Source organism: Melopsittacus undulatus, chromosome 11 (genome assembly GCF_012275295.1).
Source record: "Melopsittacus undulatus isolate bMelUnd1 chromosome 11, bMelUnd1.mat.Z, whole genome shotgun sequence".
NCBI classification, from domain to species: domain Eukaryota; kingdom Metazoa; phylum Chordata; class Aves; order Psittaciformes; family Psittaculidae; genus Melopsittacus; species Melopsittacus undulatus.
Genome location: NC_047537.1, coordinates 6149663 through 6174008, shown reverse-complemented (window position 1 = coordinate 6174008; position 24346 = coordinate 6149663). Strand labels below are relative to the sequence as shown.

Below are 24346 nucleotides of genomic sequence, written 5' to 3'. Positions count from 1 at the left end.
CCTGCTCTCCTCCCCAGCATGGGAGCTGCATGCTTGGTGATGGGTTTTAGATGCTTTTCCTCTCGCTGGAAAGCCTGAGGCTGCTCCGTAAACTGTGATGGGGGGGAAATGCTGTGCTGGGGATGCAGGGCACACAGGTCTGCATGCACTGCCACAGCCACTGGGCCGTCTGTCACCCTGCAGCCATCATTACCCCGGCGTCCATCATCGAGGGCTTCTTGCTCATTGCCCTGCAGGGAGAGGGCTGCGGGTGCCCGGTCCTGGTCCCCATCCTCCTCCCCGGGTGAGCACCCGTCCCCGCGGTCCCCAGGAGATGGCAGTGCTCTGTCATGGGAGGTGTCCACTGCTCACCCAGGGCCATGGACATCGCCGGGGGCATCCTGGCCCCTGCGGAGAGGCCTCACTGGTTCCCTGGCTGGTCCCGGTATTGTCCCCATGCCCCTGACCCCGGCTCGGGATGGAGACCGTCTGTGCCCACCCTCAGCACCAGGATGGGTCCCAGCCTCGCCGTGAGCCGGGTGAGGGCTCTCAGCTTGGGCAGCACCCACTGACATGCATGGGAGGATCGGGACAGGGATGCAGAAATGGGTCCCTGAGTGCCCCCAGCCACCCTGTGGGTCTCATCTCGGTGGTGCTTCACTGTGCCCCCCCGAACCCAGGCTGCCCTGTCCTAGGGGACCTCCTAACACCAAAGCTGCCCCAGACAGCGATGTCCAGGCAGGGATGTCCAGGCAGTCCCTGGCCACAGCCTGGTCAAGGATACAGGCAGGACAGGAGGCACTGCTCTCCATGGACCCTCCATTTCCAGCATAGCCCCAGGGTGGGTGTTCAGAGCCCTGGGGCACCCACCAGCCTGGGACATGGTGACCCTACTGTGGTGCTGGCTGGGAGCCGTGTGGGCTGAGTGTCGGGGTGCCGTGGGACAGCCCCTATCCCCATCACCCAGGGCAGCCCCCTACGCAGCAGCACCCACGGGTATCTATTGCGGGGGTGCACCCCTGTACCCCACCCAGTGCCAGTCCAGGGGGTGTCCCCCAGCTTGTGCCAGTGCCATCCCCAGCGCATCCTCGGGGGTGATGCCCCTCACGGCGCTGCGGGGAAACTGAGGCACGGGGGGGGGTGTTGGTGTTTACGGTCCGTCCCTCCTCCTCCCCTCCCCTTTGCGGGCAGGCTCCGCCGCCCCCCCCCCCCCCCCCCCGGCACGGCCCCATTGCCGCCAGCGGCATTTCCTCCCGGCGCGGAGCCGCGCCGCCCGCGGACCCTCCTCCGAAGGGAGTCGGTTTCCTGCCGCCGCCGCCGCCCGGCACTCGGCGCTGGCTCCCCGGGAGCGGCCGCAGCGGACATGGGCCCCCGCGCCGCCCCGCTCCTGCCGCTGCTGCTGGCCCTGCTCGGCCGCACCGGTGAGTTGGGGCTGGGGGGGCACCGGGATGGGAGCCCTGCACGGGACCTGCGGCTGGCAGCGGGACCCGGTTCCCAGTGGGAAGTGCCGGTCCCCGTGGTTGAAGGGTCCCGGCTGTGCCGTCGGGGGCGGTGACACCGCTGGGGACCTCACGGGAGGGAAGGGTTGGGGGGCAGACCTAGGGGTGAGGAGGGACGAACCCCCCAGCCACGGTGAGGGACGCACACACAGAGCGCAGCGCTGCTGCTCCCCGGGACCCCCGAAATCCGGGCTGCGTCACCACGCTCAGAAGCTGTCGGAGGTGCTGCTGCTGTGTCCCGGCCGAAGCAATGGCACAAAGGGGGTCTCGGTGGTTTTGGTGGCTTCCCGACATCGTTGAAGGGGGGGAAACTGCCTGGAGCTGGGGTAAAGAGTGGGAAAGCCCCGTGTGGGCCGTGGGGATGGAGCTCGGGGCTCATCCGGCCCTGGAGCAGTTTGGGCAGGGAAGCACTAAAGCCACCCCGAGGTCCCTGTGAAGCCATAGGGGGGATTCCAAAGGGTGATGTGCTCGGAGACACCCGCACTGGTTGGAGGGCAGGGAGCTGGGGACCGGGGATGTGACCCCATGGTGCAGGGAAGGGGAACCGGGAAGGCCGGGGCCGGTCCCTCCAAGGCACCGCAGTGGCCAGCGCCGATGTGTGCTGGTTGGGTGTCCCTACAGCCAGAATCGGTGCCTGCTCCCTGCCTGCTGCCACCGCTGGTCACTGTGCCAGGGGTCCCTGTGCTGTATGGGTCGTGTCCCCTTAGCTGTGTCATTCGGTCCTGTGTAGTGTACAGTAAGTTCTGTGTCCTCTGTAGCTGTGCCCTATGGTCCATGTCCTGCGCCATGAGGTCCCCATCTTATGTGTATGTGCAATAAGGTCTGTGTCCTGTGTAGCTGTGCGATACAGTCCCATCCTATAGCTGTGCCATATGGTCCACATCTTATGTAGTTGTGACATAGAGGCCCTGTCCTCCCTATCTGTGATGTACAGTCCCTATACCATGGAGCTGTGCCATCTGGTCCCCATCCCACACAGCTGTGCAATGTCATCTCTGTCCTATGCAGCTGTGCTGTACTGTCCGTGGGCTTTGTACTTGTCCCATACAGTCTCTATCCTGCATGGCTGTGCCGTGCAGCCCTTGCACTAAGGTGGCTGTGCTATATGGACTAAGTCCTCTGTAGCTGTGCTATTTGGCCCCCATCCTGAGTAGCTGTGCCATACGGTCCCTGTTTTATCTACCCATGTTATATAGTCCCTGTTCTACATAGTTTTGCTTTACAGTCCCCATCCAACGCGGCTATTGCATACTGTCCCTGTCCTATGGAGCTGTGTAATGGAGTCCTTGTCCTAGTGATGCTGTCTGGTCCTTTGCCTACATAGCTGTGCCATACAGTCCTTGTCCTGCATAACTGGGGCATATAGTTCCTGTCTTATGTGACTGTGCCTGTACGGTCCCTATCTTGTGTAACTCTGCCATATAGACCATGTCCTACTCAGCTTTGCCATACCATCCCACACCTATGCAGTTGCGCTATATGGTTCCTATCCTATATGGCATATTGTTCCCATCCTGTGTAGTTGTTCTATACTGTCCCTGTCCTATGTAGCTGTGCCATATGGTCCCCATCCTATTAGCTGTGCCATACGGTCACCATCCTATGTAGCTGTGTATAACACAGTGTTGTTACACAGTCCTGGACCTGTGTTGCTGTGCCATATGGTCCCTGACCTGTGCCACAAACGCCACATAGCTTCCTCTCCTGTCACTCAGCTGCCCCTTCCCCATAGAGAACCATGGGGCTGGGGTACCCATGCAGGTGCAGTGCTGGGGGGTCTCACGGACACAGCAGCTTCTAGAGACCAGGAACTCTGTGCTCCCCCCCTGGCAGGGACTGTCGCTGCTCCCTGCAGGGTGAGCACTGTGCTGGGTCATCCCATCCTTCCCCTGGGGAGAGCCTCACTTAGAGAGGGGCAGGAATGATGTGGTCTGCATCGGCCCCAGACCCCGGTCCCATCCACCCCATCACCTGAGCCCCGATGCCACCTCCACATGGTCCAAGAGCCAGCGGTGTCACAGAGAGTGACAACCACCCCCTTCCCCCCCCGTCAGGTTCACAGTGCAGGATCCATCCCATCCCTGTCCCATGCTGAGGCCGGGCAGCTCGTTACACAAGTGCCGAGGCGGCACAGCCGGATGCCGGGATGCCGGAGTGGCGCTGCCCGTCCCACGGGGCATCCTGCGCCGCCGGAGCCACCCCAGCCCCGCACCCCCCCCATCCCGGCAGCCCCGGGTGTTGTTCCTTGCCCAAAGCCTTTGATCCGCTCCCAGAAAACCCTGGAATGCCCCCGCTGGCCCCTAACCCGCAATGGGACCATCCCTGCTCCTTGGTCTCGGCCGCGACAGAGCGAGGGAGAGGGCGGCTGGAAAAACATAAAATGGATTTTCTTTTCTTTCTTTTTTGTTCTTTTTTTTTTTTTCCTTTTCCTGGAGTACAAAAATAACAGTGCCCTTATCTGATCGCCCCGGGCGGCCCCGCTGCGCCCCCTTATCTGATCCGGACATAGCGCTGGAGCCCCACTGCCTTCCCCAGGGATTGATGCCGCTGGTGCCCATTGGCACCAATGCCCCGCATCCCCTCCGCTTGGACCATCCCTGGTCCGGCCCTGGCCCTGCCTGACCTCCCCGCAGGATGCTGCCGGAGGTGTGACGAGCTGCCCGTCCTCTGCCCGCCGGTGCCCGGTGCCTCGGGGCAGGAGCGGAGGGGAAGAGGGACGCAGGCTGCGGAGCTCAGATAAGCGGCTGTTTATCTTCCTCCCGATGCGGCCGTGGCGCTGGGGGGGGAGGAAGCGATGGACAATAGGTGGGTCTGCGGCAGCGTCACCAGGGGGGTCTGCACCGTGACCCTGCGGCCACAGCCACAACATCCCAATGGGATGGGGACACTGTGATGGTACAAGTGGCCCTTTGCCGGCTGCATCCCTAAGCTTGGACAACCAGGAGCATCACACCCTCCACCTCCAATCCCCACTGGGTGGCCCTGGTGCGAGGACCAGACACCTCCTGGATGGGAAGGGATGGAACGGGACAGGATGGAGCTCAGTGGCCACCTGCAAAGCAAACCCAGCACCCAAGGCACCATCTCCCTGTGGGAAGCCCCAGGGCTTCATCCTTCAATGGGGCATCAGTGGGTGCAAACGGATGCCTGGGACACCTCTCATCACAGGGGCCAGCTCGAGGACAGCCCGGAGCAGAGGAAATGGCCGAGGCAAATGCGGATTTACACAGGATCAGGCCTTCAAACGGCTGCTTGCACTCAGGATTTCCCTTGGCAGCCGCTCACCGGCCCCGCTCACTCACGCGCCGCGCGGGGGGTTCGGGATGGGGCAAAGCTCACGCCTCGGCGCCTGCGGAGGATGAGCTTTACAGCCATTTCCATACCTGAGCTTCCCACTTTCCTGCAGCACAGAGGGATATGGGGGGGGCTTCCGCCACCGCCCCACCGCTGGGGCAGCCAGGCGCGAGTTTTGGCAGGCGGCAGGGCCGCAGCAGTTTTCCATCCCGGATCCCAGGGTCATTAGTGTGATTACTCGGGGTCCTGGCAGCGCTGGATGAGCCCCGAGCAAACACGTCGCAGATGGTCCCTCGGGCGCTGTGCCGGCGCTGGGGCCGTGCAATGCGGCCCCCCCCTTCCCGTGTCACCCCACGTCCGCAGTGGGGACTGATGGCTCCTGTTTTCCGCACAGAGCCCGGGAGAGCCGAGGGCTGTGACCTGCAGCCGGTGCCGGTGGAGCCGCCCATCGCCCTGTCCTACGCCACCAGCACCGTGCCGCGGGGCTGCGTGAGCAGCAGCTCCCTGCTCACCGGCCATGAGGTCCATGTGCTCAGCGTCGAGTGGTCCAAGGTGAGTAAATGGGGCTGGCGCTGTCACCTTGGTGCTGTCACCCCGGTATTGTCAGCCCAGCACCATCACCCGTCACTGTTCCCACCAAGGAGGGTGGCCCTGCTCTCAAAACTGCTTCCTTGAACTAAGAAGCAGTGAGAAGAACCAGATTCATCTCTTCCATGGTGTCCAAGCCTCCCTTCTCCATGCAGCCACTGGTGTCTCTGGCCTCACTGGGAGTTAAAAGTCTTTAGAGGCAACTTCTTTAGCAGCCCATGATTCCAGAGCAATCCGTGTGCTGGACATCTGGGAACCCCTATTTCACTTAAAAGTACAGAGCTATGGACACTGAGTGGGGATCACACTGAGGAGAGAGAGATGAAAGGAGGGATAGAGGCATGGAAGGAGAGATGGAGGGATGGAAATAGGGATGGAAGGAGGGGTTGAAGGAGGGATAGAGGGAGGGATGAAAGGAGGGATAGAGGGATGGAAGGAGAGATGGAGGGATGGAAATAGGGATGCATGGATCGAAGGAGGAACATCACTTAAAAGCAGCCAGGCAAGCAGAACTCTGGCTGTCAGTGTTACCATGTCCTGTCAAAGAGTCAATAACCGAGCTGCCAGTGCCCTGAGCATCTCTCAGATGAGTCCGGGCCCAACATCCCTGCCTGGCACCGGTGCTGTTGGTTGGGTTTCCACCCACCCATGGGTTTGCTCTGCAGCACAGCCCCACTCCCTTCCCATAGCACCCAATGCAGACACAGCCCTGGCCTGCCTGGCGCCACATCCGTCCGTCCCCCTCCGCCACCTCCCAGTTCTGCTTTTCCCAGGGAGCCGGGCTGGGAGCCGCTGGTCGGGGGGGGTTTGACAAGGGCCCGTTTTGCCCCATCCCAATGTGTGCTGTGCCCTGAGGTTGTCCCCATCAGCGGCAGGGACAAGCACTGATGTCACGGCTGCGGCACCCAGCCCTGCGGGGGGAGCCGGGCAGGGACGCGGCTCCACTTATAGAAGAATTACTGGAAGCCGGTTTCTATAAGCAGATCCCGTGATGCAGAAGAAAAGAAATAGAAAATAATCACCTAAAAGGCGGCAGCAGGGCAGGAAAAACAGCACCCGAGGACCCTGGGCACCCCAGCATGGGGACACAGGCACCCTAGCATGGGGACACAGGCATCCCAGCATGGGGACACAGGCACCCCAGCATGGGGACAGGGGCACCCCAGCATGGGGACACAGGCACTCCAGCATGGGGACACAGGCATCCCAGCCCAGCCATGGCCACATCCCAAGGCACTGGTGGCTGCTCCCAGCCTGGTTTTCCCTGCCCACCGCCTGGCTCAGCACTTTGTGAGCCGTGATTCAGGCGGCAGTTGCCAGATTTAGCGCGTGGTGTTTTGGGTTCCCCATCCGGATGTGCAGAGGAGGCTGCTGGGCAGTGCTCCCGTGTGTCCCGGTGCTGGAATGGGGAAACCCGCAGGGGCATGTTCTGGTGCATGGGATGGGGATGTGCTGGTGTTTGATGGGGGATACACAGTGGGGATGCACTGGTGCACAGGGTGAGGATGCCCCAGTCCCTCTATGGGGATATGAAGTCTTTGCTGTGGAGACAGCCCAGTCCTGGGTGTGAGGATGCTCTGGCTGTTGGTATAGGGATGCCTCAGTCCCTGGTGTGAGGGTGTCAGTCTGTAGTGTGGGGACACCCCAGTCCGTAGCAGGATGACACACTGGTACCCAGCACAGTGATTACCCAGTCCCTAACACAAGGATGCCCCAGTCCATAAGGAGAGGGTGTCTAGATCCCAGTGTGGGGGTGCCCTGGACCCCAGTGTGGCGATGCCACCGTCCCCAAGGTGAAGATGCTCTGACCCCTCACTCAGGGGAGCCAGGGGCTGTTTGCTTCCCCAGTGTGGGCTCACAGCCATGTGGCACCTCCACATCCCTCATCCTGTGCCCTGCTCGGAGCCAGCCCAAGGGGAGATGGGGTGTCCAGGGGGGCAGGCAGGGAGGTGACGGTGTCCATGGTGGTGATGCTCTCCCTTCTCCCCACAGACCCCTTCCTCCCCACTGAAGGTGTCGGTCGCACCACGAGCCGGTGGCTGCACCCGGTCAGTGGTGCTCATCCTCGTGTGCTCCCGCTGCTCTGCCACCATCACCTCCCCATGCCCGGACCTGCTCATCCGCACCGTGAGTGCCACATCCCCATGGCAGGGATGGGGGATGGATTGGGGTGCGGGGGGGTGGTTCCTGGATGGGTCCCCTTATCTCCGGAGACAATGCTTGTGGTACCCCAGGGAGGGGGGACGCGCCTGAGCACGAGGCCAGCCAGGCAGGGAATGACGCATAGGGCTGGAAAAAGCTCCCGTTTCCTCCGGCCGGAGGGAGGAAGGTCAGGGATGGGTTTGGCTCCAGAGAGCTGAGCTGGGGCCGAGAGCTTTGTTAGCAAAATAAACCTCCTGCTTTGTTTGTGGCTAATAATAAAGCAGGCCGAGCTCTCCGCATGCTGCCGGCTGCTCCCTGAACCCCCCATTCATCGTGGTGACCCCAACCCCAGCCATGATGGAGCCAGGGCTCCAGGGATGCCCAACCGGCTGCATCCTCCACACTGAGGCTTTCCCTGCTCGCCCCATGCAGCCGGTGCTGGGGAGGGATGTGCTTCCCCCTGCCCCAGCTCAGGCTGTGCTTGCCCTGCAGGATGCCCGCCTGGACACGGGGATCACCTCAGCACTGTCTGTGTCCAGCAGCGAGGGACCGCTGCTGGCCTGGGCTCGGGATGCCTATGGGGGCATCACATCCTACAGTGAGCTGCGGGACCCCCGCTGGGTGCAGCTCCGCCTTGGAGAAGGTCTGTGGGGCTGGTTTAGGGGGTCTGGGGTCTTCCAAAGCCCTAAGGGAGATGCTATGGGGAACAATGCCCCGGCCCTCAGCATCTCCCCACCCCATAGCCCTGTTTGGTGACTCCTCCCTTTGCTTCCATAGACCCTGCCAGCCCCCCCGACTGCATCCCCCAGGAGCGCTTTGATGCCACACTGCACCTCGAGACGGAGGTGTTCTTCCATGGGATGAAGGGATGCTCACGAGGAGACACCCAGAGCACCAGGGCTGCTCACATCATCCGTCTGCAGCCTGAGCCCGGGTACCACACATGGGCCCCCTGGGGTGGCAGGGAGGCTGGGAGGCGCTTGGAGATGCTTGGGAAGGGGTGAGGTGGCTCATAGGCAGAGCACCAGCATCCCAAGGTGGGTATGGGAGCCTCTACTGTGGAATGCTGATGCAGGAAGGGGGAATCTTGTGGCTTCACAGCTTCCCCATCACGGAGGTGAACCTGACCCTGAGCTGTCCTGAGAGAGCTGTGAGCAACCAGATCCTCATCCTGCAGAGCTGGGCCAACATCACCTGGTCCCTCTCTGTCAACAACTGCCACATCCAGTTCCTGGTAGGGCTGAGTGGGATGTGCGTGTGTGTGTGTCCATCAAGGGATGCCAATGGCATGGGGAGGGTGGCACTGGGGACATTGGGTATAGGGAGGTGGCAGCCCCTGTGAGCCATCCTAATGGGGATGATCCTAGAAGCTGCCCCTGCTCTGAGCATCCCCAGCCGTGCCCATCCCTGCTCAGCTCCCCTGTGCTGTTCCCCCTCTGTCCTTAGGTCTCTGGGAGCTACAAGATCGCTCCCATCTCCTCACTGCTGCTCCCTGGGGAGCTCCTGCCCGACTCGGAGCGGGGCCTCATTGCCAAAGCCTTTGAGAAGAACTACAGCATCATTGCCTCCTACTCCACCATCCCTGCCAGCACCCGCGTCAGCCTCGAGATCCAGGACCACGGTGAGGCCCCATGGGCACACCCCATGGCAGGGTGGGATGGGGGGGGTCCCGCTGCCCCCGCTTATCCCCACATCTCCCCATGGCACAGAGGCGGTCAGGAGGGTGCCCGTGACACCCACAGCCCCGTCCCCCACCACGTACTCACTGCCCCACGTGCTGCTGCTGATGCTCCAGCCATGGAAGTGCACGGATGAAACCATGGAGATCATCATTGCCAGGTCCCATCTGGAGGTGAGGGGTGATGGGGGGTCCCAGAGGGCTGGCACCCTTGTCTCACACATTCACACTCAAACTCACTCTCGCATGTGTGAGTGAACATGTGAGACTGAATGTGAGCACCGGGTGCTTCCCTGCAGCCCATCAAGGACGTGGTGAACATCACCCTGCGGGACATCAGCTGCCAGGCAGAGAAGAACGCCACTCACTTCATGCTGAGAACCCCCCTGAGCCACTGCGGCACCTTGCTGGAGGGGTGGGAGCACGCCAAGAACGAGGTGAGGAAGGGGTTGGCATCTTCTTTGGGTCCTCATTGCTTTTGGTGGCTGGAGACATCCCTGTGCAGACCAGGTCTGAGTCTTGCTGCTGCAGCTGTGTGCTGGTGGAGATGGGGGAGTGTGGATGGGCTCCCATCCCATCCCACACCGTGGTGGGACCCATCCCACTGGGGACAACAGACCCTGGCACTGAGGACCACTCATCTGACCCAACCTTCCTCCCCTTCTCACAGCTCATCCTCAACCTGGCCAAGGGTGCAGTGCTCCGGAGCGTGCGGGTAAGAGCCAGGTTTGCCACTGGACCTGATGTCTGGGGCTGGACCCCATTTTCCTTGGCATTGGAATGGGATAACCAGGGCAGTGGTGGAATCACCCACCATGCCTGGAAGTGTTCATAAACCAAGCAGATGAGGCCTTCCATGCCATGGGTTAGTGGTGGCCTTGGCAGTGATGGGGAACAGCTGGATTTGACGAGCTGAAAGGTCTTTTCCACTCTGATGCCATGATATCTCTGGGAATATTCTATTATATTCTATGATATCCATGGGGATATTCTATGATATCCATGGGGATATGATATAGTGGTCTATGCTATTCTTTGCTATCTCATCATGAGATAACAGTGCCAGTGGCAGGGGCTGGGTGCCGGGTGCTGTGGGTGACCCCAGTGCTGCATCCCCACACAGGTAGCCTTCCAGTGCAAGATCCCACGGGAGCTCTTCCTGCGCCTCTTCCCCACGGCCGCCTTCGAGGCCCCCCAGACAGAGCTGGAGGTCAACAAGGAGGCGTTCGTGCAGGTACCCGGCTCAGTACCAGGCTGGGATGGAGGGGGGGGGTCGGGTCCATCCCTCCCCATTCCAGTGCCGCTCACTACACATCCCTACACAGGCATCCATGCGGTGGGAGGACCACCCTGCAGACCTGCAGCTGAAGGAGTGCTGGCTGGCGGCGCCGGGCCGGGAGCCGCTGCTGCTGCTGCAGGGGGGGCAGGCTCGCAGCGCAGGGGTGGCTGTGCTGCAGGGTCCCCCCAGCGCCCGCGGAAGGAAGGTCTGGCGCTTCCGATTCACCTACGTTGTGCCCGAGGGCGGCCGCGTCCCCTTCTCTGCCACGCTCAAGTGCAAGGCAGGCTTGCAGGTAACCCCCGGGCCTGGGATGCTGCCGCGTTGGTCCCACCGTCGGTGGGGGTGACACAAGGGGTTGATCCCATCCCGTTGTGTGGGAGCAGCATCCCTGCTTCCCAAAGCCTTGCCCCATGGAGGGGTGCGGGTGTCCTCCTTCTCACCCCAACCTCCACCTCACAGAACAACACCATCTTTGAGAAGGTCCTGGAGGTGACGGTGAAGGACGGCTGGAGGCTGACCAATAGTGAGTATGGGGCTGGGAAAGGGGCTGGGGTGGGAATAGGGTGGAAAGGGACCCCCATGCAGTGTGACGGTGCTGATGGCTCTATCTCCACCATAGACCGTGGGCTGGGGCTGGCTGCTGTCCTGGGCATCACCTTTGGTGCCTTCCTCATCGGTGCACTCCTCACTGCCGGGCTCTGGTACATCTACTCGCATACCCGTGAGTATCCATCACCCCTGGGGACCCCTATCGTGGGATGGGGGGGGGGGGCACACACATGTCCTTTGCTGGGTTGTCTATGTCCTGAATGGCCACGGTACCCAGGGGCCAGGCTGCTGTGTTGCCAGCGTCCTTATGGCCCTCTTGGCAATGCCATAGGGGAATAGCCCTTCTCAGGGTGGATATTTTAATATATAGATATATATACACACATATATATACACACACTATATATATGTGTATATATACATATATATGTGTATGTATTTTTACACATATATATACACATACACAGAGTATATCTAGTTTATATACACTATATATAGTGTATATATTGATACTCTACATGCATATGCATATATGTGTGTATATATATATGCATAAGTGTATACTATATATAGTGTACCTATGTGTATGTAGAGTGTGTATATATATATGGACCCTATACATACATGTACACATATACATACATATACATATACACATAGAGTATATATAGTATACAATATATATATACACTATATATAGTGTGTACACTATATATATCGTGTATATACGATGTACAATATATACACTATATATAGTGTATATATTGAGACTCTGTATGTATATGCATATATATATCTATGCATATGTGTATATACGCATAAGTGTATACTATATATAGTGTACACATGTGTATGTAGAGAGAGTGTGTATATATATATATGGACCCTATTGCCCTGGGGTCCCCCCTGCCACCCCTCCTGCTCCTGCCGTCACCATGCCCATACCCACCTCACGGGATCAACCCAGGAGTGTCCATGCCTGGGGGCTGGCGGGTGCCATGGGAGCAGCCTTGGCACCAGCAGCCCCCTGAGCCTGTTCTCCCCTTGGCGTGAGCCAGGTCCCATCTCCAAACTGCAGCCGGTCTCCAGCACGGCCCCGGCCTCGGAGAGCAGCAGCACCAATCACAGCATCGGCAGCACCCAGAGCACCCCCTGCTCCACCAGCAGCATGGCCTGACCCCCCCGGGCACAGACCTGGGGGACCCATTAAGCTGTTTTTTTACCCCAAATCTCAGGCCGAGCCTGGTGGGGGCCTCCGTTACTCATTCAGTGAATGCTTTGGCCCCCCAAGGGCAGCCCATGCTGGGGAGGGGGGAGGCAGAGAGCAGCTATTGCCAAAGCCCCCCCGCCAAGGCTCCCCATCAAATGGGGACAGGCAGGGGAGGCAGCACTGGGTGTCCCCAGGCCGTGCCCTGCAGCCCTCCTGCACCCCCCAAGCAGGCAGCAGGCACCATTGGGAGCAGCAAGAGGTTTATTGGGAGCATGGGGGGGCCATGGGCAGACCCCCCCCCAGCTCCACGTCCAAGTTACAAACTGTTATTAATAATAATAAAAATCTCTCCTACATTAAATTAGTCCCACTCTGATGGGGGGGGGGACGGGGGGGGCTCAGAACAGCCTGAGGCTCCCCACTACCGTGTCCCAAAACCACACCCCCCCCCCCATACACCATGGGCCAACCCCCAGAATGAGGGGTCCTCCCAATGAGGTGGGCTGGGGGCCATGAGCATCCCCCCCCATAGCCAATGTCCCCATGGGGGCACAGGCAAAAGGCACTGGGGTGAAAAGGGTGAAGGCAGGATGGGGTTGGGGGTGCCCTGAACCCCCCAACCACCTCTAAACATCCTCGGGGTGTTCCAATGGGTACCCCCATCACTGGGACAAAGTGGGGTCCAGCAGCCGCAGGGCCCCCCCCACCAAGTGCAGGCTCCCAGTGACCAGGACACGGATGGCAGCCGCCTCCCGGAGCAGCACAGCCCCACTGCTGGCGGCAGGGTGCGGGTGAGCACCCATGGGTGCTGCCAGGTGGGGGTCCCGGCCCTGCGCCACCCATCGCAGCGCCTGCGCCAGGCAGGGGAACACCAGGGATGGGGAATTGAGGGGTCTCGGGGATGGGGGCACGAGGAGCAGGGTCCCTCGGGAAGGGGCCGGCTGCAGGAGCCCCCCAACCCGCAGTGGGGCTGGGAGCCAGGGGTCCTGGCCCCCTTTCTCCTCCAGGAGCCGTGTCCAGGTCTGCTGGTTCTGCAGGCAGCGGGTGAGCGCGTTCTCCACTGTCACATTGAAGTTTTGCTGGTCTGCAAGGGATGGGGTTTGGGATTAGGGGAGTCGGGGATGGAGCAGACCCCGGCTCCCCAACACCCACCTGCATTGCTGGTCACGGATGTCACTTGGGTGAAGTTGGGGCAGAAGACGGCGTAGTCGAAGTGGCAGGGCTGTGGGGACATGGAGCCTGCAGGACCCATACATGGGACCAGGGAACATGGGTCCAGGGAGGGGGTGATCCGAGTCCCCCCTTGCACCCAGGGATGGAGGTGGGACACAACCAGGAGCACAGAGCATCAGCTCCACCCCACTGCTCCCCACACAGACACCGAAGCAGGTCCCAGCACAGACAGAACCCAGTGACCCCCTCCCTGCACCCCAAATCCTCACCAGCAGCAGCTTGAGCAGCGCTGCCGTGTCCCGGTCCCCCGTGGCATTGAAGAGCAGCACTCGCACCTCGGAGCCGCTGTGGTGGGAAAGGATGAGTCACCAGTGCCCCATGGGGACCCCCCTGTGTGCGTGTGCCCCCTACTTACTTGTGGGGCTTGTCCTGGCTGAGGGCAGCCTGGCGGAACCATCGCACGCAGGCCTGGATGCTGCTGGTGGTGTGGGCCCCATCCAGGTACCACGTCACGGGGCCATGGGGCAGCACTTGGGTCCGGCCAAGCCACTCCGTGTCCCGCAGGCCTTGGGTGGGGGGCACAGGGCATGGCTAGGACCCCATAGGGAGCACATGTGGGACAGGCAGCCAGGCCCTCACCAAAGCCCTATGAGATGGGGGGTATGGCATGTCCATACTGCACCTTGGATCATGGCATCGGTGGGTTTGAATGCAGGTGCCAGTGGCACCGGTCTCCCCGTCAGCTTGCTGCTTGGTGGCATCTCCTTCAGCTCCCCAAGACCTGATGGGATGGGCGCTGTGCTGAGGTTCTGGGGCCCACAGCAAGGTCTGACCCCCCATCCCTGTGCCCCCCATCCTCACCCCGGCAGCCGCGGCGCTGCAGCCACGTCCGTGCTAACTGCAGGGCCAGGGCAGCATTGCAGCGCTGGTGGGAGCCTGCCAGCCCCAGCTCCAGAGCATCGTGGTCCTCAAAGTCATCCAGCTCCGGGCACAGGTAGAGGGGACACTGGGGAAGAGGAGGCTGAGCCCCCCCCTCCCCACTATGGGGTGCCCCACATCCACCCCACTGCTGCCCAGCTCACCTCCCGCTCCTGCGCTCGGTCCCTCAGCACCTCCAGTGGCCGCTCTGGTTGTGCCACAGTGAATGCCGGCACGCCGGGCTGTGGGCACAGGGGTGCTCAGCACCACGGGCAGCGCACCCCGAACACACAGAGCAGGATGGAGAGGTCTCCGTACCTTAAAAATGCCTCCCTTCTGCCAGGCGATCTTCTCCATGGTGTCCCCCAGGATGCTGGTGTGGTCGATGCCCAGGGAGGAGACCCCGCACACCACTGGTGCCCTGGGATGCAGTGCGGTGGTGTCCATGCTGCCCCCTTCACCATGGGGATGACAGCCATAGGGCAGGTTGTGCCCCACAGCTCCTACCTGATGATGTTAGTGCAGTCATAAGCACCACCAATGCCAACCTCCACCACTGCCAGGTCCACCTGGGGACACAGGGACAGCAAAGCCATCAGAGCCACCAGCAGTGCATGTCCCCATGGATTCAGGGGTGCAGGCATCACTGCCCTGCAAACCCATGCCTGAACACGTGCCTTGCTCATGGGAAACCATCCACTTGGCACAGCATCCCATTACAGCACAACTGATGCAAGTCCTGCCCCAACATGGAGCTGGACCCCATCTGCCCCCATCCACAAGGATCCTCCCCAACCCCATGGCCCCATCACAAGCTGGGTGCCATCCCCCCCTAACCTTCTCCTGCAGGAAGACATGGAAAGCCATGATGGTGAGGAAGCGGAAGTACGCCGGCATGCTGCCATCTGCGGGGTCCTGCTGGGCACAGCGGGGGTAAGGGGACAGCACGGGACACATGGCCCAATGTGGGGGGGGGCCCAAGGGTGGGAGCCCCCCCCCATCCCCACCTTGGTCTCCTCCAGCCGGTTGTAGACAAGCCAGAAGTACTTGCTGAAGAGCTCCCTGCTGATGGGCTGCCCATTGATGCGGATGCGCTCTCGGACCTGCACCAGGTGAGGGGAGCTGAAGGGGGGGACGGACACAGTCAACTACGGCACCACCAGCACCCCCCAAACCGCTCCTGACCCCCCTTACCCACCTGTAGAAGCCGGTTCTCAGCCCGTAGCTGCGGAGGATGCACTCAGTGAAGGCACACGCTGAGCCCTGCAGGGAGCAGGATTAAACCCCCCCCCCGTCCCAATGGGCCAGGAGCAAAGGGAACAGATGATGGTGACCCCCCCCCCCGCCTCACCTTGCCCTTCGTCCCTGTGACGTGGATGATGTTCAATTGATCCAGGTCCTCGACCTGCCGGAGGTCAAACACCCGGTGAGACCCCCAGGGCTGCCAGCACGGGGGGGGGGCACACATCACTGGGGGTACCCCCTTCACCTTGAGCCCGCTCCTCTCCAAGAAGCCCCTCATGGCTTCCAGCTGGGCCTGGGGGTCTCCACGCTCCCGCTTCACCTGCTCCAGGAAGCTGGCGTTGGTCTGGAGGGTGTTGAGGGTCCGGATGGCATCCTGGAACGATCCCCCCCCCGCCATAGGGCTGGTTAGAGCGGCGCCCATCACCGCAGCATCGGGCCTGCACCCACCGCCCCGCGCCTGCTGCAGCGCCCCATCGGGTTCAGCGTCCTCCGCCAGCCACCCCTCCGGCATCTCCGCCATGGTGTCCCCCCCACCCCCCGGCAGCACCGGCGCCGCGATGCCACGGGGATGGGCGCATTTATCGGTGGGAGGGATCGCACCTCCCTGGGCGGCGTTGGCCCCGCACCAGCACCCACAGCACCCAAAGGTGCCGCGGGCGGTGCTCGGTGCCGCCCCCCTCGTGGTTAAACAGAGCCGCCGATGAGGCAATAACGAGCACGTGGGGCACCGGTGCCGCCGCTACAGGTGGCACCGAGCACCGCGACCGGGGGGACATGGGCCCGGCCCCGGCACTGTGCGTGCGGCAGTGGGGCCCTGGTGCAGAGGCTCGGGGCACCCGCGGCGATGCAGGCCGGGGGCTGCCCTGTGCCACAACGGGGGCCGCAGGGCTGCGGACCGGGAGCGTGCGCAACGGGCGGCGGGGCAGGGGCAGCCGCGCAGGCCGGTACCGGAGCCACAGCAGCGTGGAGACCCCTCCCCCCCCGCAGGCCTGGGAAACCCCGGTACCCCCTCCGCCCCCCGGTACCCGCCCCCCCCCCCCCCCGTACCTGGTAGTCCATGTCGGGGGCGCGCGCGGGCCGCGTGCCGAACCGCCGCCCCGCGCCCCGCAGAGCCCCGCGCAGCGCGCGCGCGCCCCGCGCCACCATCCCGCCGCGCCAAGGCACGCGCGCCCCGCGCCGCCGCCGCACCGAGGCCACGCCCACCTCCCCCCCACCCCACACACACCCCCCGCCGCCATCTTGGAAACGGGCAGCGCTTGCGCCACGTCTTGGGGGGGGGGGGACAAGGACGCGTTTGTGATGGACACCGGATAACGGAGCCGGAAGCTCCGATCCTCACCATGGAGGGACCTCTGGGGGGGGCCGGAGCCATGCGGAGGGGCGGGTGCAGGGGAATGACCCCAAACCCCCCAACCATGCACTGGGGCTCAAGGGGGAGCCCCTGCCCCGGCAGCATCACCCTCACCCCGTGCCCCCAGCACCCCCTCTGCCCATGCAGCATTGACCCCCCATAGCACTGATAGCGCTGACGCCCCAGTTGGGGGGGGGGGGGGGGGGGGGGGGGGAGGGGCAGGCAGAGCAAGGCACCAGCATGGCAATGCCCCCATCCAGCCCCAAACTGGGTGCCTGCCCTCAGCAGGGCCAGAGGTGCTGAGCACAGCGGCAGTGACACACAGGTTAAACCCAGCCCTTTTGGACAGCATCATGTTTATTCACAACCGGCTGAAGCCATCTGGCTTATTGCTTAAAACCAACCCCGGTTTAGCCAAAAGAACCAAACCCCACACACACACCCCCCCCCACAATCAGAGCCCCACAAGAAGAGATTTACCTTGTACATACCCCTGATCAGCCTCACTCTGTGTCCTGAGAACGGCCCGCTCACCTCCCCTGAGACCTTAAGCTACCGACGTGGCTTTAGCCATTAGCCTGGTTAACGGACAACCCACCGGATGGCAAAGGTTATCACCCCCTGCATGGCACATACATTACCTGGTTGGGATCCATGGGGCTCAGTGAGCCATCTGCAGCTGATGGCCATGGAAGACAAAGTGCTCAGCGAGCTGGGAAGGACTGAGTTGGTCCCAGAAGGGTCCAGAAGGTGATCGATCACACACCATCACAGTGCCCTGGATCTACAGTGGAGCCAAGAGCTCCAGGGGAGAGCAGACAGCCTGCAATGAAGCTACTGCATGCTGCTACAGCCCAGTGATTCCCACTGCAAATCATGGCTGTATGGAACAAGCTCTGCCAGCCACCCCCAGTTCACCCAGTAAACCCAAACTAGGCTGGAGCCCAACTCCAGTGAGTTTGTAATGCTGCCTAGAGCAACGCTGCCTTCCCCAGGACAGCTCTGCATGACTCAGAAGCACCTGCCTCGACCTACATCAAAGCTTCAGGGTTCAGAACATACACCATAGAGGAGCTAAGAGAGGAGCTACTATCAACCAAGAGAGCAGAAACATCTCCCAGCAGCTACCCCCAGTCCTGCTGGTCACAGCACCATTTGCCAGGAGCCTCAGCACCAACAGAGTCACTTTCTCCATCACCAGGTCCATAATGATGGCTCCGCAAGATTAACATCACCACTACCGGCTGCTGCAAGAGGGGATGCAGGCTCTGTGCAAAGCTGCAGGGACACAAGTCTTGCCAGTCACACAGCTCCACAGTGGCTGAGCTGCTGCATGAGGAGAGGACAGAGCTCGGTTCAAGGCACTTCACCTTGAAGAAAGTCCTTTCCCAGGCAGAGACCTCACTGGGACAATCCCTGCTCAAAGGAACCTTTGGATTCCCCCAGCCAGGACCCTGCTGGGGACCACCCCTGCTCAGAACACCCTGTCAAACTCGGTCTGGTTGGTGGCAGCCGGGTTCCTGCCTTGGTTAGGTGGCTGCTGGGGCATGTGCCCACCCCTCCTGCGCGGCGGGGCCAGGTACTCGAACATGGACTGGTTGTGGGTGGACAGCATGTTTTTGAGGTCCGAGGGCATGGGGTCTGACCAGAAGAAGTCGTGGTTGAGTGCGTCATCGCTGTCGATCCGCTGGGCAGGATCCAGCACCAGCAGCTTGTCGATGAGATCAAGTGCATAGGGGTCCTTCACGTAGGCTTTGAGGCGGTCCTTCACCTTGCGCTTCTGGCCCTTGGGGAGATCCAGCTTCTCGTATAGCTCGTACTTATCCACGTTAGGCCAAACCTGGGAAAAGGCAGGAAAAAGGGGAATTGAGACAATACAGCTAGGGAGAGAAGAAGTCATTCTTGATGTGAACCCCTTCAGGCAAACCAGGGCAAGGTCTGCTGAGACAACACTAGTTTATAACTTCCAAGCCAGCAGATCTTGTTCCCACAGGATGAAGAAGGCACTAAAAGGTGCTCTAAAGCCTGGAGATGCATGGACAAGTCAGGACAGCGTCCTTCCGGTGTGGGAATGGCACACAGGATGCTCCAGGAGTTCTGGTTCTCCCACTGAACTGCTACTGGAGAGCACAGCTCAAACCAGCTACAACATCCAGAAAGGTTGAGTGACAAAACTCATTGCTAAATAACAACTGGGATATATGTGGCACCTTTTATCCTTACAAAGCAAAGCATGAGGCAATCACGAGCACTTCTCTCAACCACAGCAGGTATCTACATACAAAAGAACGTGCCTTCAGTGTACACAGATAATGTATGCACATAATGTATGTACCACGAGGCCTCTGCAGCTGCCTGCACAAGACAGGCTGAGAGCCCTCAGCTCGGTCCCCACCAGAGGGCAGGACAAGCTGCTCTTAAATAAGGAGCTGAGCAAGGGCTATGCACTCAGACCCGGCTAAGCTGATGGATGCCACGAATCACAAGTCAGAATTCAAGAAGCTTTTCAAGGTGACCAAAAACCCCCACTCCTCTTTAATCAGGAATTCCGAGGGTGTTTGTCTGAGAGACAACCCCCAAACACAGGCTAGATTCCTACATGTAATGTTCTGCTCTTTCACACTGGAGCAGCCAGCATCTTCTCTGTGCTCAAAGACATGACTTGCCCTTCCCAAAGGAGGTCTGGAAGCCCAGGTTCATTCTCTTTTCCTTAGGAGGTTGAACACAGGTAATGTGTCAGCTGTAGCTTACACAAGGAAAGCACAGTGCACCCAGCAACCAGGAGGCAAACAGCATGTGCAGGAGCTTCCCCAGCCTCCCTGCCACACTGCAGCACTGGTAGCATGCAGCAGCCAGCATACAGAGTTAGGGTTAGGGACTTCAGGGAAGAGACCCAGGGATGACTGATCCCACCCATTGCCCACATCACCACTTCCCTCCTCCCTCCCCATGCTCTTGCCCTCACCTCCGGTGTGATGGACCCACAAAGCTGGCTGATGAGGGTGAGCTGGTGCTGCTCCGTGTTCCCCTGCATGATGGGGCTGCGGGTCCACATCTCTGCCATGATGCAGCCTCCACCCCACAGGTCAATGGGGGGGCCGTAGTCCCGCTCCCCTAAACAGAGACACCGTGTTAGTCACCTGGGGGAAGGAGAAGGGCAGAGAAGAGTGGAGCCCAGCACCTCGTACCTAGGAGCAGCTCCGGTGGCCGGTACCACAGGGTCACCACGCGGTTGGTGTAGCGGTTGGGTTGGCTGTTCTTAGCCAAGCTGAAGGCTCGAGCCAGCCCAAAGTCTGCCAGCTTCAAGACTCCATCCCGTGTGATCAGGACATTCGCAGCCTTCATGTCTCTGTGCAAGATCTGCACGAGGACAGACACCAAAAGGTTAAGCCATGAAGGTCCCCTCCTTGGGTACCTAGTGCTAGAGGGCACTTGGACTCTGGACTCCCTTCCAGCCTGTGCTAAGACATGTGCTCCTTGGAAAGCCATGGAGAGCATGGATCTGATCTATTACCTTGTTCCTGTGGATGTAGTAAAGTCCATTCAATAGCATCTGCATCACTTTCTTGATCTCTGAGAGTGTGAACTTGACGTGGGCATTGCTGAGGAGACCAGCCAGATCGTGCTCACAGAAGTCAAATACAAGGTAGATACTGCCCTTGCAGCGGTTGTAGGGAGAAGCTATGGGAGAGGCAAAGAGGGACTGTCAGCAAGGGACCCTTAACCCCATCACAGCTCCTCCCCAGCCACCCTGCTGCTCACCAGACAAAACCTCAGGGCACAGGAACACAGCGAACCAGAGAGAGCCTCAAGATCCTTCTTAAAGAGAAGCACTGAGACAGCACAACCAGCAACAGAAGAACAGGGGATGAGGATGAGCAGTGAATGCCATCAGCCAGGCAAGGAAAGGAAAGGACATCCTTTGAAAGCTTCACTTTATGCTTGTTCTGTGCAGTAACGGCTGTGGGGTTTCCTCCCTGCAAGCTGTGGCTGGTAGATGCACACACACCTCGCTGCCAGGCAAGCATTATCACTGATGGCATCAGGGATAGAGGAGGCACCAGCAAAGACAGCCCCAGGGGAAATGCAGAAACAGAAAAACTCTCTATAATATAAGATTAGAGTGAGGTTTTCCACAACCTCAAACTGCATCTACGTAGACTGATCTGGATCAAAGGGACTGAAAAATTCCAGTTCCAACTGCAATTTACAGTAACAGGAAACCTCACACGAAGCAACCGATTCCAATTTTGTTCCTAGAGCACACGTGCAAAACACTATAAAAAGAAAGGCTGATTTTCATCAGCTGTAATCAGCAAAACCTGCTGATGAGCAACTCCAACCAGAAAAGGATGCCTGAGCTCAGCCCCCATGGAAACACATCCCTGCCTGCCACACTGGGTTTGCAATTCCTTACATGGATACAGCCCAGTCTGAAGCCTTCGAGTCTGAGAATAGCAAATGTTTCTGCTTCACTGGAAACTAAGGTCAAGGTGGATTTGGATGAAAAGTGGAATTCCAACAAAACACATGCAACTTGTATGTCTCCAAAAATATTTACCTTGGGTTTGGCAGGCACAGTCATCCCAACTTAATCTCCCAATGAATTACAGATTAACCTGTCACTGGTTTTCACTCCTACCTGTTCAGACAATAACCTACACGCAGTGGAGTACTGGTGTAACTGCAATACCTGGTCCTGAGCCAGGGGTTTTTCCCAGTTCAGTGACCGGGCTCTTTAAACTCAATCACGAGCCCCTTGGTGTTTATTTAAGTGCAGTGCCTGACTGGCTGTTGTGGTGTCAGCATCGGCTGCCACTTTCAAAAGCATTTTTCCAGTAAAAATGTATCTAAGAGACTGATATATTCAAACTGGCCAATGTTTTAAAGCAGTATCACTGACACAGAGCCAGACCAGGAGCACTGAACATGCCAGCCACGCAGTGGAGGAGCACTGTGTGTGATACAACAGCTCAGAACAGCCCCATCCGGAGCTCTAGCCCTCACAGCACGTTACTGTCACCTACAGAAGGATGCTGAGTGGGTCTCAGCTCAGAGCTACCACAAACCCAACCATCGTAAGCCAGCTCCAGCTCCTGTGAACAGCCACAAGATCAGCTCTGGCTGAGAACTCTCTGCTTCAAAGTGGCTCCGGTGGTGGCTTATTTAAAGGGGAGTTTTCCAACACGGGCAGCATTCACTGCCATGGCACAAGGATATCCTAGCAGGACTGAAAAGAGCTTTCCCAGCCAAGCTGTAGCAGCATCCAACATCGCAGACAGGAACAGAAGCCCATGCTCAGCTGGAGGACCCTGCTCCCAGCACAACACACCAGCCTGATCAACAGTAAAGAAGGGATGCACCAAAGGCAGCAGCCAGCACAAGGCAGACCCTGCCAGCTACCTTTGGTCCTGCAGATTTCGATGAGGTTCACCACGTTCTCATGTTTGAGCAGCTGGAGGATTTTAATCTCTCGCAAGGCTGTGATGGGGAACTGGAAAGGAGAAAGAGAGAACAAGGATTAGAGATGCAGGAGACCAGGGCACCCCTGCCTAGAGAACAGGAAAGACATGACCATAGCTGCTTGGCTTGGGACCTGTTTGAGCACCACTGCGACAAGTCACTGAAGGGCAATGAGAGGTTTAAAATACAACACAAACACCAGGATTGTCCAAGTTTATTTACCATCAGGCACCAGTGGTGATGAACATTCCGCCATGAGACAGAGGTGTTTCCATGGTGCCTGTTCACAACAGGACACGGCAGAGCCTGGCTCCAGCTGCAGACCAACCTCCCCGGCTGCTGCCTGTGCCATTTAAGCTGTTAACTTACCCCATCTCTGCCCACCCCTGAGCACGTGCCTCCCACACGCTACCCAGTTCCTCCACAAGCAACAGCCAGCGTGGAGCCCTGTGCTCGGGGTGGCAGGGGAGGAGGAACGTGTGAGCAGCATCACTGCAACAGCTCCTTGCAGCCCAGTCACCACACAGGTACTGCACTACACTGCTGCCACGTGCCTTTGTAGCCAAAAGGGGCACCTTGGCTGGGCAACAAGGACCAACACTATCACAGTGTAGGTAGGGGAGGCAAAAGGGCACAGGGCTGGGATCCTGCCCACACCCACGTTACAGCCATGAATATTGTCAAAGAACACAGTGAAAGTGCATTTTTGCCCTCCCAAATATTAACTCCCCCCCAGTCCCGACCTCCCCACTTGGAGCCCGGCCATGCTCACACACTTACCCCTTCCTTCTCGTTCTCCATCAACACTTTCTTCAGCGCTACCTTCTTGCCCGTCTGACGATGCTTGGCTTTGAAAACCTCCCTGTACCGACACAAACAAACCCGTGAGCAGCACAAGGAAGGAACCAAGGGCTCCTGAGCAGGAACAATCCCAATCGAGCACCACAAACAGCACCGTACCCGACACAGCCACGTCCCCCCGAGGAACACGGGGCAATGCCCGGACTGAATCCAGGGTAAACTCCGCCATATCCTGGCACAGAGCAGAGCCCCACGGTGGGAACACGAGGGTCCGGGGAGGCAGAGGGAGGGATGCGGGAAGGGCTCGAACCGAAGGGGCCAAGGCCTGAGGCCGGGGCAGGCCGCGCCCGGTGGCGGAGAGCGGGGCCCGGCGGAGCACTCACCCGAAGGTGCCCTGGCCGATCTTGGCGAGCTTCTCGTACTTGGACACCTCATCGCAGAACGGGCACTCCACCATATCGTACTGCTTGGCCATGCTGCCGGCAGCACGGCACCACACGGCACCGCACCGGGTCCGACCGCCCCTTGCTCCGCCACAGCCACCACAGCCACCGCGGCACTTCCGCTGCACGCACCGTCACCGCCCCGCGCGGGGCATGCTGGGATTTGTAGTCCTGCGGCGGCCGCCATGTTGTCACCGCCCCGCGCACTGGGGCCGTGTCCGTGTCCGTGTGTCCGTGTCCGTGTGTCCGTGTCCGTGTCCGTGTGTCCGTGTCCGTGTGTCCGTGTCCGTGTCCGTGTCCGTGTGTCCGTGTCCGTGTGTCCGTGTCCGTGTGTCCGTGTCCGTGTCCGTGTCCGTGCCCGTGTGTCCGTGTCCGTGTCCGTGTGTCCGTGTCCGTGGCCGTGTCCGTGCCTCACCATCCCCATGGAGTACCGCCGTGCTCCCACTCCTGTCACCAGTCCTTGCGGACACTGGTGCTGCTGTCCCCAGCCATGTCACTGGGGTACAACAGCATCCTTCTCCTGCCGCTGCACCACGGGATGGGGAGAGGGCACCGGGCAAGGACACCGGGGTCTGGTCCCCGAGTTGCTGCCTTGCTGTCAGAGATACCCGCGGCTGGGGTGAAGCCTTCCCATAGCAGTGTCCGCTTTTGGGTGCAGAACAGGTTGTTCTGGGGCTGTTTGGCACCGCTGCCAAGGCTGTGAGCACAGGGAGCAAAGGCCAGGGCAGTAATGT

General features: G+C 59.9%; 3 protein-coding genes across 3 annotated transcripts; 1 reads left to right on the top strand and 2 right to left on the bottom strand.

Annotated features, from left to right (window-relative positions):
• The first annotated feature begins 1258 nt into the window (after nt 1–1258).
• On the top strand, nt 1259–12320 carry ENG (endoglin). The gene is made up of 15 exons (XM_034067822.1): nt 1259–1400; nt 5167–5324; nt 7353–7487; nt 7995–8145; nt 8280–8436; nt 8604–8736; nt 8949–9123; nt 9212–9354; nt 9480–9617; nt 9851–9895; nt 10304–10414; nt 10506–10751; nt 10919–10982; nt 11079–11180; nt 12067–12320. The coding sequence occupies exons 1-15, from the start codon at nt 1343–1345 to the stop codon at nt 12183–12185; spliced, it is 1935 nt and encodes a 644-aa protein (XP_033923713.1). The 5' UTR covers nt 1259–1342; the 3' UTR covers nt 12186–12320.
• Nucleotides 12321–12467: 147 nt separating this feature from the next.
• On the bottom strand, nt 12468–16655 carry FPGS (folylpolyglutamate synthase). The gene is made up of 15 exons (XM_034067821.1): nt 16602–16655; nt 15799–15927; nt 15661–15714; nt 15508–15572; nt 15317–15431; nt 15147–15224; nt 14817–14878; nt 14628–14730; nt 14474–14551; nt 14253–14397; nt 14074–14172; nt 13807–13957; nt 13661–13736; nt 13371–13440; nt 12468–13302 (listed from the first exon to the last, which is right to left on the bottom strand). The coding sequence occupies exons 1-15, from the start codon at nt 16611–16613 to the stop codon at nt 12881–12883; spliced, it is 1659 nt and encodes a 552-aa protein (XP_033923712.1). The 5' UTR covers nt 16614–16655; the 3' UTR covers nt 12468–12880.
• A 605-nt stretch (nt 16656–17260) lies between these two features.
• CDK9 (cyclin dependent kinase 9) lies at nt 17261–23728 on the bottom strand. The gene is made up of 7 exons (XM_005146204.3): nt 23553–23728; nt 23149–23230; nt 22309–22399; nt 20420–20586; nt 20094–20265; nt 19871–20019; nt 17261–18745 (listed from the first exon to the last, which is right to left on the bottom strand). The coding sequence occupies exons 1-7, from the start codon at nt 23642–23644 to the stop codon at nt 18380–18382; spliced, it is 1119 nt and encodes a 372-aa protein (XP_005146261.1). The 5' UTR covers nt 23645–23728; the 3' UTR covers nt 17261–18379.
• Nucleotides 23729–24346: the final 618 nt, after the last annotated feature.